The following is a 15,143-nucleotide window of genomic DNA, read 5'->3' as shown; positions in this document are numbered from 1 at the left end:
GTTCTGAAAGAAAGATTCCCCTTCTAGTAGGTAGCTGTTTGACCTGTTGCGTGGATCGATGACGCTGAAAGCTTCGCTGAAACACTGAAGCAACCTAATTTACGACAATGTACAGGAGACAGCAGGAAGCAGAAAGCAGACAGCTGGGTACCACCTACTTGTCGGTGTGCGGCGCTGAGACCTCGCAGCGGTGCTGTTCAGGGACGGGCTTCCAGGAGCGCGCCAGCCGCACCATCGCTGTGGCGTCCATCAGGCCGTAGCCGAACGAATGGCTCACTGCGAACCAGAGCACGCACGGCGTCACGGCACAACATTTGGCAAGCACAGGCGAGGAGGCGTTGGTTCATACAAAGTGGTCAAAAAGCATTTCTAAAAAAGTTGACTAAACTAGGAGGAATTAAAGAGACAGAATTTTCACAAAACAAAAGTATTTTAACTTTGTCGTTAATGGATGTTATTACTTATAACTAATCTTTTAAAATAACCTGCTGTATGCGGCGTTTTCGCCTAGGTATGCAATCTTTCAAACCGCTGCTGTCATCCCTTGTTGTTTACTGCAATGTCCTCTCCGTATCTTTGTACCTCCTTTGTAGAAAATCGTGTGGTTTTTTTTTCCTTTTTTTGGTAAAAAATTTCGGATATTAGGCCGAAACTACGAGGACGCGTCCTAAAATACAAAATTATTTAGGACTGACACTGGCCTTGAAAACATACGAACTTATATTAAAAAACACGTTACGTACTATACACTACTGGCCATTAAAATTCCTACACCAACATGAAATGCAGATGATAAACGGGTATTCATTGGACAAATATATTATACTAGAACTGACATGTGATAACATTTTCACGCAATTTGGGTGCATAGATCCTGAGAAATCAGTACACAGAGCAACCACCTCTGGCCGTAATAACGGCCTTGATACGCCTGGGCATTGAGTCAAACAGAGCTTGGATGGCATGCACAGGTACAGCTGCCTATGCAGCTTCAACACGATACCATAGTTCATTCAGAGTAGTGACTGGCGTATTGTGACGAGCCAGTTGCTCGGCCACCATTGACCAGACCTTTTCTATTGATGAGAGATCTGGAGAATGTGCTGGCCAGGGCAGCAGTCGAACATTTTCTGTATCCATAAAGGCCCATACAGGACCTACAACATGCGGTCGTGCATTATCCTACTGAAATGTAGGGTTTCGCAGGGATCGAATGAAGGGTAGAGCCACGGGTCGTAACACATGTGAAATGTAACGTCCACTGTTCAAAGTGCCGTCAATGCGAACAAGAGGTGAGCGAGTCGTGTAACCAATGGCACCCCATACCATCACGCCGGGTGATACGCCAGTATGGCGATGACGAATACACGCTTCCTACGTGCGTTCACCGCTATGACGCCAACACGGATGCGACCATCATGATCCTGTAAACAGAACCTGGATTCATCCGAAAAAATCACGTTTTGCCATTCGTGCACCCAGGTTCGTCTTTGAGTACACCATCGCAGACGCTCCTGTCTGTGATGCAGCGTCAAGGTAACAGAAACCATGGTCTCCGAACTGATGTCCATGCTGCTGCAAACGTCGTCGAACTGTTCGTGCAGATGGTTGTTGTCTTGCAAACGTCCCCATCTGTTGACTCAGGTATCGAGACGTGGCTGCACGATCCGTTACAGGCATGCGGATAAGATGCCTGTCATCTCGACTTTCCTCATGTCAGCCCCTTGTAGGTGTCGCCAGCGGCGTCGACCTTGTGTGAATGCTAATCATGTGCATATCACAGCATCTTCTTCCTGTCTGTTAAATTTCGCGTCTGTAGCACGTCATCTTCGTGGTGTAGCAATTTCAATGGCCAGTAGTATAGTTACAGGACCACTGTTTTCGAAACTCGGTAGTTGCCACCCATTGCGAAGTGGAAGTCCGAAATTTGTCTCGAAGGTGCCTACAACCTTCCTTTGTAACAGTGGAAAAGCTTAAAACCGTGCGACGTCATATTCGAAATAAAAGGTAAGTACTCAGAAGTTAATGTGAGCTCTAAGGGGCGTTAATGGTACCACACTGGCGCAAACCTTCGCCAACACACTGTCCAAAGCCACCGACGTATCGCATGGACCAGCAGTTTTTCACAACCTCATCCTACCCACATTTCACCCACTCTTTCGATGCCTCTGCGAGGGAGGTCAGAGCCGTTTTGTTATGAGTGGCCAAGGAAAACATTTCAGACACAACGCCGCTCAGGCAAGAAATGTCCTCGGGGGCTGGCATATAATAGGCGTAGACGAAACAACTCCTTTCCCTGAGGCGTTGATTCCAACACATTTCGTGGACGAAAAGAATAGTTCACAGCACAATGAACAACAGGACTGCGTTCTTGACACCATTTGACACTGTTTTTCCTCCTCCCCTGCAGTTCGACCGCAGTTTTTGCTCTTCAAAACCATTCGACGATACTTTAAGACGATCTGAAGCAGTACAGGGTACTTACGCTTCTCCAACCACCTTCTTTCACGGCTTCCTGTGATCACTCGGGAGTGCAACATTAACATGTGGGTGAAGAAACCAGCAACCACCCACGCAACTGTGTTGCACACGTTACAAATGTGCCTTCAGAAATTGGGACATCAAATCAGCGTGGCGGCTGCTCTAGGGCCTGTAGGTAGGCAAACCAAACGGGTTCCTATTGCGCCATCACACCACGTGAGGTCGTGCAACAGGGGGGTTGGATAAGTGTAAGTACCCTCTGTTGCTTCGGATCACGTTCAGATGTCGTCGAATGGTTTTGAACGATTCCTAATGGTAACAACCGGTACACGAGAGCAAAAATTGCTGTTGCGTTGCACTCGTAACGGGTGCGATCACCTTCAGTGGGGATGCAGACCCAAAATACCGTTGAATCGTCTGGGGAGTGTCAGCAGTGTCAAGTATTGTCGTCCTGCTGTTCATCAAACTGTAAACTGCCGTTTTCGACCACGAAATTTCATCAACGCTCATTATGCCACGGCCTGAGGCCTTTTCTTGTCAGTTCTGAGCGGCGTCGAGTCCCAGCCGGGAATGAAACCCGGGCCCTTAGGATTGACATTCCGTCACGCTGACCACTTTTTTTTTTTTTTTTTTTTTTTTTTTTTTTTTTGTCGTTGTGTTTGGTCGTTGCGGACGTCACAGTGACATCCCTTCAAGTTCATTTGTTGATCCTTCCACTCAGTTTTTTTATTACAGAGACCAACCGACTCTCTGACCAAACACGCTGAGCTACCGTGCCGGCAAACCACTCAGCTACCGGGAGCGGACAAATTAATGGGTAATATGTGGGTAGCAGGCGGAGTGACGACTTTCCCATAGGGCGACACTTCCACGGTAGAGGCGGGCAGCAGAATTGTGTATAAATCTGGTGCCAACGTGACATTAACACATCTTACAGCTTACGTGAAGTTATGAGCCGTGGACCTTTTCCCCCATGTATCGACACCTTGCTGTTAAAAGCGTCGCCGAGCCCGAAGCATGCATTTCGCGTAACACTCGCAACACAGCACGCTGCGAAACATTCATTTCAAGTGCAAACGAACGGGTGTCGATATCATGCGCCTCATCCACTCGAACAAGCACAGCATCTTCTAAGGCGGGAGTCCGTGTAGTCCGTCAACCTCCTCGGCCGTCGTACCGTGACACCAATTACTCCGTTACAGCAGGCCGGAGTGGCCGAGCGGCTCTAGGCCCAACAGTCTGGAACCGCGCGACCGCTACGATCGCAGGTTCGAATCCTGCCTCCGGCATGGATGTCGTTAGGTTAGTTAGGTTTAAGTAGTTCCAAGTTCTAGGGGACTGATGACCTCAGAAGTTAAGTCCCATAGTGCTCAGAGCCATTTTTGAACCCCGTTACACTTAATCGTTAGAACAGTCTTGGAAATATGGCCTGTCTTTCACGCGGATATTGTGTTCTGTACAACCTCTGAGCTTCCTTTGCTTGCCCATACACGAAAATCTTGACTGCAAGTTTTCAACGGGTACAACTCTATTCGCTTAGCACTGATCGAAGTAAGTACTTCGGATTGTAAACAGAGACTGTTGTCTATGACAGTACAGACATCTTATATCAGGATTGCTCTTGGCAGCGCACAGTACGCCATCTGCAGTTGATTAGGTGAGTTACAATCCAAATCTCAATTGCTCTTCGGGAGTTTTCTAAACTTAAATCCCAACAGCAACAGTACCGGCACATGTATTCCATTGTAAGAGGTAGCAAGTTTTTTTTCTTTTTTTTTTTCCCTTAAAGCTTTCGACTCTATCGTTTCCAAAGCACGATCCATTACCCCAGACTGACATATTTACCCTTCCCCATCGTCCCGGAAAATCTTTAACATTATCAAGGGATCACCCTGTACACGCAACTTTCAAGAAAATTATTATGTCTTGGCACACTGTAATTTTCTATTTGTAAAATAAGGCACTTGATATAACCGCATGAGATGTGTCATCTTCGTTACTGTAAACAGATAATACAAATAACCTTATACGTCGGGCAACCACAGTTAAGGGACTTACACATAATGTGAAGGACAAAAAAATGGTTCAAATGGCTCTGAGCACTATGGGACTTAACATCTGTGGTCATCAGTCCCCTAGAACTTAGAACTACTTAAACCTAACTAAGCTAAGGACATCACACACATCCATGCCCGAGGTAGGATTCGAACCTGCGACCGTAGCGGTTACGCGGTTCCAGACTGAAGCGCCTAGAACAGCACGGCCACACCAGCCGGCAATGAGAAGGACAATCAATTAATTTAAAATCAGAGATGGTAAACAGTCTATATTAAAGTGGGTGGAAGTTCGAATCCGCAACAGCTGTTTAGTTTGTTCATCCCTGTATGACAACCGGTTTCATATAGGTATATCTTGAGGACATATAAAACGAATACTTCATGTGCCACGACTTGCAAGGTGAAGTGCGCATGAAAAAAAAAAATCACGCGTCGGTAAAACCATGGATGAAACGGCAGATGAGTATCCGATCCAAATTTGCATGATCAGTAAAACATCTCCAAAATTCTGTCATAAGACGAGCCCGGGCAGCACATGACAATCTGCGTCTGACAGGACGAAACCATCGTCGAAACCAGCGGGAGAAACAAAGAATTAAAAGACTCACAAACACTGGGAGTCGTCAACATACTTAAATATATTGGCGTCAAATAGAACAGCATGTTACAGCGTTAGTGAGTGTATGGCAACGTTTTACTGATATTTTACTGATCACGGACAGTTCGGATCGGATGCCCATTTGCCGTTTCATCATTGGTTTTACGGAGGAGTAACATATCTTTTTCGTACTCGCACTTTGGAATTCGTGGCACACGAAGTATTAGTTTTGTACAACGCACAGATATAGCTCCAGAACATGAAACCGGTTGTCATACAGGGGCAAACAAAATAAATATCTATTACGGATTTGGACATTCAATTAGTTTAATATAGACTTGTTATCATCTCTGATTTTAAACTGTTTCGTTGCTCTTCACATTATGTAAATATATAATACTTTAAGTTAGCTTACAAGCACGTGCCATTAGAATGTGTTGCAGCATGCTAAATTAACAACAATAATAAGAAAAATAAACCACCGCCCTACACACACACACACACACACACACACACACACACACACACACACACTGGTGCATAGCACAGAGTAAAGGCCAATTCGCAGTGGACATCAACGGAACGGAACGGAAAGCGGTATCACGGTCAGTTGGTGGTGAGTTCACACTATACGGAAGGTAAACATTTCGCTTAGCCGAGAATCGATGTGTGACAGTACAGTTATAACACCCGTGACACAAAAAGTCTGAATATAGCAATAGACCTAAAAACTAGCTATGATATACAGGCTGGTTATAATTAAACTTTCGCAACTTGAGAGGGGCCCCCATGAAAAAAGATTAATGGTTGGACAGCGAGTTTGTGGAAAATTTGTAAGGACATGTGGAAGAGAAATAAAGAATAAACAAATGAAAAATACATGTTAATTTCCACATGAGAAATAACATTTTTAATTGCGTTCCTCGTTTACGTTCCAGGTTGCAAACGTTGCTTAATGTGACGACCATCTGCATAGACATTAGCTTGGAAGTTTTTACGATGACAGTTTCACAATTGTTCACAGCACTTCTCGAACGGTGGACCATGGAATGTTCACTTGTTTTGACACAGCTCGTGAACTGTTTGAAGACGGCATATTGCGTCCGGCATTCGCAGCCATGACAATAGTTAACTTGTTCAAAAATTTGTGGCGAAATTGGCCATCGGCCCATGAGCAATTCCGAAATCGTCAGTTAATTTGAACTTCCAAATGATGTACTTCAACCCCTGTGCGTAAAAAGGAGCGCGCCATATTCCTTTAGTGCATTGACGCTGGCGAAGAGCATCAGCATTGTTAGTTATTTTGATATAAAAGCTTTAGAGTAAAGCTTGTCTCACGTTACCCATACCCACGTTGACTGTCTGCAGCTGTACCGCACATTGTGCTTGTATTTCAACCCAAGGTCGCTGTACCACTGTCGATGCCTAATGGCAAATCATAACGCTAACTCTGCTAACAATGCAAATCCTGCAGCGCACCATCTGAACATCAATCGCTTGAAGTTGGGTATGCATACGGTAATTAGTTTTCCAACTAGAGCAGCGCAAGTTGAGGAAGTTTGTTTTAATTACAACCAAGCTGTGTTTATTAACATCCGACGCTAACTTCATGACGTATATTCTCAACAACTTTTGTAAGATAAATTACTCGGAAGTGAAATAATTGGGGCCGCGCGGGATTAGCCGAGCGGTCTCAGGCGCTGCAGTCATGGACTGTGCGGCTGATCCCGGCGGAGGTTCGAGTCCTCCCTCGGGCATGGGTGTGTGTGTTTGTCCTTACGATAATTTAGGTTAAGTAGTGTGTAAGCTTAGGGACTGATGACCTTAGCAGTTAAGTCCCACAAGATTTCACACACATTTGAACACAAATAGTAAGGAAGGTGTCTCCGAAACATATTAAAATATCGACATTTATTCACTAATGAAAAAATATACGTTGGTACACATGAAACAATATTTAGAAAGCAACACATACAGCCTCTGTCATTCGGCAAGGTGGTTTTTTTCTCCTTTCAAGATACGAAATAGCGTGAAACTATATCTTCTCCTTCAAATGCGATATTAAAACGTTTTCTACGTAAGTTATTTCATCAGGGTATTTTCTCATTTATGAGGAGTGTAGGCGTTTCCTTTGGCTAAAAGTTTTAGAACGCAAATCGTTTTTCTCTTCTAGGTATCTGGCCCCGTTCGTAGGAAAACGCACACTGTAAAAACTCCAACATTTGCTGTGTGCCACGATAACAAAGAAAATTTTAAAATTAAAAGTATAAAGTCCACTACTGTAACCAGAGTGAGCCCGGTGAGAATGGGTTAAGTACCGATGTCAGGACACGCTACTGCTGACCCCAGCCCAAAAGTCAACGTCAGAAGTCTCATCCGTGGAAACAATGCTGCTGGCATCCCTTGCCGTTCCGTTCAACTGCATCTACATTTATACTCCGCAAGCCACCCAACGGTGTGTGGCGGAGGGCACTTTACGTGCCACTGTCATTACATCCCTTTCCTGTTCCAGTCGCGTATGGTTCGCGGGAAGAACGACTGCCGGAAAGCCTCCGTACGAGCTCGAATCTCTCTAATTTTACATTCGTGATTTCCTCGGGAGGTATAAGTAGGGGGAAGCAATATATTCGATACCTCATCCAGAAACGCACCCTCTCGAAACCTGGACAGCAAGCTACACAGCGATGCAGAGCGCCTCTCTTGCAGAGTCTGCCACTTGGGTTTGCTAAACATCTCCGTAATGCTATCACACTTACCAAATAACCCTATAACGAAACGCGCCGCTTCTCTTTGGAGCTTCTCTATCTCCTCCGTCAACCCGACCTAGTACGGATCCCACACTGATGAGAATTATAGGTCGAACGAGTGTTTTGTAAGCCACCTCCTTTGTTGATGGGACTACATTTTCTAAGGAATCTCCCAATGAATCTCAACCTGGTACCCGCCTTACCAACAATTAATTTTGTATGATGATTCCACTTCAAATCGTCCCGTACTCATACTCCCAGGTATTTTACAGAAGTAACTGCTACCAGTGTTTGTTCCGCTATCATATAATCATACAATAAAGGATCCTTCTTTCTATGTATTCGCAATACATTACATTTGTCTATGTTAAGGGTCACTTGCCACTCCCTGCACCAAGTGCCTATCCGCTGCAGATCTTCCTGCATTTTGTGAAAAGCAATGGTCCCATAACACTCCCCTGTGGTACGCCAGAGTTTACTTTAACGTCTGTAGACGTCTCTCCATTGAGAACAACATGCTGTGTTCTGTTTGCTAAAAACTCTTCAATCCAGCCACACAGCTGGTCTGATATTCCGTAGGCTCTTACTTTGTTTATCAGGCGACAGAGTGGAACTGCATTGAACGCTTTCCGGAAGTCAAGGTTCAAATGGTTCAAATGGCTCTGAGCACTATGGGACTCAACTGCCGTGGTCATAAGTCCCCTCGAACTTAGAAATACTTAAACCTAACTAACCTAAGGACAGCACACAACACCTAGCCATCACGAGGCAGAGAAAATCCCTGACCCCGCCGGGAATCGAACCCGGGAACCCGGGCGTGGGAAGCGAGAACGCTACCGCACGACTACGAGATGCGGGCGAAGTCAAGGAAAATAGCATCTACCTGGGAGCCTGTATATAATATTTTCTGGATCTCATGAACAAAGAAAGCGAGTTGGAACTCACACGATCGCTGTTTCCGGAATCCAAGTTGATTCCTACAGAGTAGATTCTGGGTTTCCAGAAACGACATGATACGCGCGCAAAAAACATGTTCTAAAATTCTACAACAGATCGACGTCAGAGATATAGACGGTCTACTCGAAAGCAGCTACTTTAAGTGGACTCTCTCTCGGTTGCACCACGTGTGTCCGGAGTAAGCGATGCGGCAGCAGGCAGCAGGCAGTAGCCGAGCGCTCACCGTTGCGGCCGACGCCGTTGAGCCTCCAGTCCGGGGTGTGCAGGTTGCTGGGGCGCGCGGTGCGCACCACGATGTGCTGCATGTCGCGCCACGTCAGGTCGCGGTTCGCCTCGAGCGCCAGCGCGCAGATGCCGGCCGCGAGCGGCGCCGACGCCGACGTGCCCGTGTGCGAACTCGTGCACTGGTGGTGCAGGTCCGTGGTCACCACCTGCCAGACACAGAGCGCAGCCGTCAGCAGTCTCAGCGTCCCGACTGAAGTACAGTACACCGGAGGGGATGGAGCCGAAAGGAGAGGAACAGTGTTGTAGCCTACGCTCCGTGTTATTCAGTCTGTACGCTGAGCAAACAGTGAAGGAAACAGAGGAACATTTCAGGAAGAATAAATCGAGACTTTAAGGTTTATCGATTACACTCTCCTTTTCTCAGAGATGTCAAGGACTTTGGAGAGAAGGTGCGTAACGAATATTGTCCCGAAAGAAAGATGAGATGATCATCAACAAAATTGAAACAAATGCAATGGAATGTAGTCGAATGAAATAGTGAATCGGATTAGAAATGAGGCACTGAAAGTAGCAGATGACGTTTGTAATTTGGCCAGCAAAATAACGGACGGTGGTCGAACTACGGCCGTGAGCTGCTAACATAGAGATTGCACAATATACTTACGTAAAATTAAATGTCTAAATACTGTTTGAAGACTTGGTCAGATTATGTAAGACTATGAGATGATTCCCCCCATGAACCATGGACCTTGCCGTTGGTGGAAAGGCTTGCGTGCCTCAACGATACAGATAGCCGTACCGTAGGTGCAACCACAACGGAGGGGTATCTGTTGAGAGGCCAGACAAACGTGTGGCTTCTGAAGAGGGGCAGCAGCCTTTTCAGTAGTTGCAGGGCCAACAGTCTGAATGATTCACTGATCTGGCCTTGTAATACTTACCAAAACGGCCTTGCTGTGCTGGTACTGCGAACGGCTGAAAGTAGGGGAAACTACAGCCGTAATTTTTCCCGAGAGCATGCAGCTTTACTAACACGAATTCTTTACAGACGAATGGAAAAACTGGTAGAAGCCGATCTCGGGGAAGATCAATTTAGATTCCGTTGAAATGTTGGAACACGTGAAGCAATACTGACCTTTCGACTTATCTTAGAAAATAGATTAAGGAAAGGCAAACCTACGTTTCTAGCATTTTTAGACTTAGAGAAAGTTTTCACAATGTTAACTAGAATACTCTCTTTCAGAGTCTGAAGGTGGCAGGGCTAAAATACAGGGAGCTAAAGACTATTTACAATTTGTACAGAAACCAGATGGCAGTTATAAGAGTCGAGGGACATGAAAGGGAAGCAGTGGTTGAGAAGGGTGTGAGACAGGGTTGTAGCCTATCCCAGATGTTATTCAATCTATATATTGAGCAAGCAGTAAAGAAAACAAAAGAAAATTCGGAGCAGGAATTAAAATCCATGGAGAATAAATTAAAACTTTGACGTTCGCCGTTGACATTGTACTTCTGTCAGAGACAGCAAAGGACTTGGAAGAGCAGTTGAACGGAATGGACAGTGTCTTGAAAGTAGGATATAAGATGAACATCAACAAAAGCAAAACGAGGATAATGGAATGTAGTCGAATTAAACTGGCTGATGCTGAGGGAATTAGATTAGGAAATGAGACCCTTAAAGTAGTAAATGAGTTTGCTATTTCGGGAGCAAATTAACTGATGATCGTCGAAGTATAGGGAATATAAAATGTAGACTGGCAATGGCATGAAAGCGTTTCTGAAGAAGAGAAATTTGTTAACATCGAGTACACATTTAAGTGTCAGGAAGTCTTTTCTGAAAGTATGGCAGTGAAACATGGACGATAAATAGTTTAGACAAAAAGAGAATAGAAGCTTTCGAAATGTGGTGCTACAGAAGAATGCTGAAGATTAGATGGGTAGATCACATAACTAATGAGAAGGTATTGAATAGAATTGGGGAGAAGAGAATTTTTGTGCCAAAACTAGACTAGAAGAAGGGATCGGTTGGTAGGACATATTCTGAGGCATCAAGAAATTAACAGTTTAGTATTGGAGGGTAGCGTGGAGAGTAAAAATCGTAGAGGGAGACCAGATTCAGAAAGATGTAGGTTGCAGTAAGTACTGGGAGATGAAGAATCTTGCACAAGATAGAGTAGCATGGAGAGCTGCATCAAACCACTCTCTGAACTGAAGACTACAACAACAACAATGAGACGATTAACTATTGTGAATCTCGATCGGACGTTTTCTTGCTGTATTTCTGACTTGTAGAATTTTCGGCTATACGGCTAGGTCACATAATTACTCCACGATATTTCGGCAAAGAGACTTGTTGCTATCTTCACGTGGTCCCTGATAACTGCTCCTATCGGTGGAAGGGCTAAAGGCCGGCGTATAAAGGACGCCGACAGGAGGAGAGAAGCAGTCATCAGCGACCGCCTGAAGATGGCAACAAGTCACTTTGCCGAAATATCGTGGGGTATTACCCCCCCCCCCCCCATGAACCATGGACCTTGCCGTTGGTGGGGAGGCTTGCGTGCCTCAGCGATACAGATAGCCGTACCGTAGGTACAACCACAACGGAGGGGTATCTGTTGAGAGGCCAGACAAACGTGTGGTTCCTGAAGAGGGGCAGCAGCCTTTTCAGTAGTTGCAAGGGCAACAGTCTGGATGATTGACTGATCTGGCCTTGTAACAATAACCAAAACGGCCTTGCTGTGCTGGTACTGCGAACGGCTGAAAGCAAGGGGAAACTACGGCCGTAATTTTTCCCGAGGGCATGCAGCTTTACTGTATGATTAAATGATGATGGCGTCCTCTTGGGTAAAATATTCCGGAGGTAAAATAGTCCCCCATTCGGATCTCCGGGCGGGGACTACTCAAGAGGATGTCGTTATCAGGAGAAAGAAAACTGGCGTTCTATGGATCGGAGCGTGGAATGTCAGGTCCCTTAATCGGGCAGGTAGGTTAGAAAATTTGAAAAGGGAAATGGATAGGTTAAAGTTAGATATAGTGGGAATTAGTGAAGTTCGGTGGCAGGAGGAACAAGACTTCTGCAGGAGTAGGTTTAATAATGAATAGGAAAATAGGAACGCGGGTAAGCTACTACAAACAGCTTAGTGACCGCATTATTGTGGCCAAGATAGATACGAAGCCCACACCTACTACAGTAGTACAAGTTTATATGCCAACTAGCTCTGCAGATGACAAAGAAATTGAAGAAATGTATGATGAAATAAAAGAAATTATTCAGATAGTGAAGGGAGACGAAAATTTAATAGTCATGGGTGACTGGAATTCGAGTGTACGAAAAGGGAGAGAAGGAAACGTAGTAGGTGAATATGGATTGGGGCTAAGAAATGAAAGAGGAAGCCGCCTGGTAGAATTTTGCACAGAGCACAACTTAATCATAGCTAACACTTGGTTTAAGAATCATGATAGAAGGTTGTATACATGGAAGAACCCTAGAGATACTAAAAGGTATCAGATAGATTATATAATGGTAAGACAGAGATTTAGGAACCAGGTTTTAAATTGTAAGACGTTTCCAGGGGCAGATGTGGACTCTGACCACAATCTATTGGTTATGACCTGTAGATTAAAACTGAAGGAACTGCAAAAAGGTGGGAATTTAAGGAGATGGGACCTGGATAAACTGAAAGAACCAGAGGTTGTAGAGAGTTTCAGGGAAAGCATAAGCGAACAATTGACAGGAATGGGGGAAAGAAATACAGTAGAAGAAGAATGGGTAGCTTTGAGGGATGAAGTAGTGAAGGCAGCAGAGGATCAAGTAGGTAAAAAGACGAGGGCTAGTAGAAATCCTTGGGTAACAGAAGAAATATTGAATTTATTTGATGAAATGAGAAAATATAAAAATGCAGTAAATGAAGCAGGCAAAAAGGAATACAAACGTCTCAAAAATGAGATTGACAGGAAGTGCAAAATGGCTAAGCAGGGATGGCTAGAGGACAAATGTAAGGATGTAGAGGCTTATCTCACTAGGGGTAAGATAGATACTGCCTACAGGAAAATTAAAGAGACCTTTGGAGATAAGAGAACCACTTCTATGAACATCAAGAGCTCAGATGGAAACCCAGTTCTAAGCAAAGAAGGGAAAGCAGAAAGGTGGAAGGAGTATATAGAGGGTCTATACAAGGGCGATGTACTTGAGGACAATATTATGGGAATGGAAGAGGATGTAGATGAAGATGAAATGGGAGATACGATACTGCGTGAAGAGTTTGACAGAGCACTGAAAGACCCGAGTCGAAACAAGGCCCCCGGAGTAGACAACATTACATTGGAACTACTGACGGACCTGGGAGAGCCAGTCCTGACAAAACTCTACCATCTGGTGAGCAAGATGTATGAGACAGGCGAAATACCCTCAGACTTCAAGAAGAATATAATAATTCCAATCCCAAAGAAAGCAGGTGTTGACAGATTTGAGAATTACCGAACAATCAGTTTAATAAGCCACAGCTGCAAAATACTAACACGAATTCTTTACAGACGAATGGAAAAACTGGTAGAAGCCGACCTCGGGGAAGATCAGTTTGGATTCCGTAGAAATACTGGAACACGTGTGGCAATACTGACCTTACGACTTATCTTAGAAGAAAGATTAAGGACAGGCAAACCTACGTTTCTAGCATTTGTAGACTTAGAGAAAGCTTTTGACAATGTTGACTGGAATACTCTCTTTCAAATTCTTAAGGGGGCAGGGGTAAAATACAGGGAGCGAAAGGCTATTTACAATTTGTACAGAAACCAGATGGCAGTTATAAGAGTCGAGGGACATGAAAGGGAAGCAGTGGCAGGGAAGGGAGTAAGACAGGGTTGTAGCCTCTCCCCGATGTTATTCAATCTGTATATTGAGCAAGCAGTGAAGGAAACAAAAGAAAAATTCGGAGTAGGTATTAAAATCCATGGAGAAGAAATAAAAACTTTGAGGTTCGCCGATGACATTGTAATTCTGTCAGAGACAGCAAAGGACTTGGAAGAGCAGTTGAACGGAATGGATGGTGTCTTGAAGGGAGGATATAAGATGAACATCAACAAAAGCAAAACGAGGATAATGGAATGTAGTCGAATTAAGTCGGGTGATGTTGAGGGTATTAGATTAGGAAATGAGACACTTAAAGTAGTAAAGGAGTTTTGCTATTTGGGGAGCAAAATAACCGATGATGGTCGAAGTAGAGAGGATATAAAATGTAGACTGGCAATGGCAAGGAAAGCGTTTCTGAAGAAGAGAAATTTGTTAACTTCGAGTGTAGATTTAAGTGTCAGGAAGTCTTTTCTGAAAGTATTTGTATGGAGTGTAGCCATGTATGGAAGTGAAACATGGACGATAAATAGTTTGGACAAGACGAGAATAGAAGCCTTCGAAATGTGTTGCTACAGAAGAATGCTGATGGGTAGATCACATAACTAATGAGGAGGTACTGAATAGGATTGGGGAGAAGAGGAGTTTGTGGCACAACTTGACCAGAAGAAGGGATCGGTTGGTAGGACATGTTCTGAGGCATCAAGGGATCACCAATTTAGTATTGGAGGGCAGCGTGGAGGGTAAAAATCGTAGGGGGAGACCAAGAGATGCATACACTAAGCAGATTCAGAAGGATGTAGGTTGCAGTAGGTACTGGGAGATGAAGAAGCTTGCACAGGATAGAGTAGCATGGAGAGCTGCATCAAACCAGTCTCAGGACTGAAGACCACAACAACAACAACAATTACAACCTCACCCGGACGGACACCCGAGAATTCTAAAAATTGCGAATCACAACATGATTGGTTAGTTACTTCAAATTTCCGCCTTTTGTAAAGCTTTGAGAGACATGTAACATTACAGTTAGAAAGCTCCACGACTGGAATTAGTTTCAGTTTATCATAAAAACAGATGGTAGAAGTTTTCACGATGCTATCTCGTCTACTTTTTGAATTATTCAGAAAAAAAAACAGTCTTTGTACTTAAATTATGTGAGACTATTTAGATTAATTAACCTTTATGTTTAAGCTACGATGTCAAAATGACAGCACGATGTTTATTATAGGTAATAATCA

The 15,143-nt window shown here is 44.4% G+C and overlaps 1 protein-coding gene across 1 annotated transcript in view; it reads right to left on the bottom strand.

Moving 5' to 3' along the window:
• The window catches only part of LOC126199436 (furin-like protease 1), a 286,856-nt gene that overhangs the window by 60,118 nt on the left and 211,595 nt on the right, over positions 1–15,143 (bottom strand). The window contains exons 7-8 of the mRNA XM_049936353.1: positions 9,064–9,271; positions 159–276 (exon numbers count right to left, since the gene is read on the bottom strand). Coding sequence (XP_049792310.1) covers positions 159–276; positions 9,064–9,271 — 326 coding nt within the window. The remainder of the gene's footprint in view (positions 1–158; positions 277–9,063; positions 9,272–15,143) is intronic.

Source organism: Schistocerca nitens, chromosome 8, assembly GCF_023898315.1.
Source record: "Schistocerca nitens isolate TAMUIC-IGC-003100 chromosome 8, iqSchNite1.1, whole genome shotgun sequence".
Classification (NCBI taxonomy): Eukaryota; Metazoa; Arthropoda; class Insecta; order Orthoptera; family Acrididae; genus Schistocerca; species Schistocerca nitens.
This window is presented reverse-complemented; position numbering and strand designations above follow the sequence as displayed.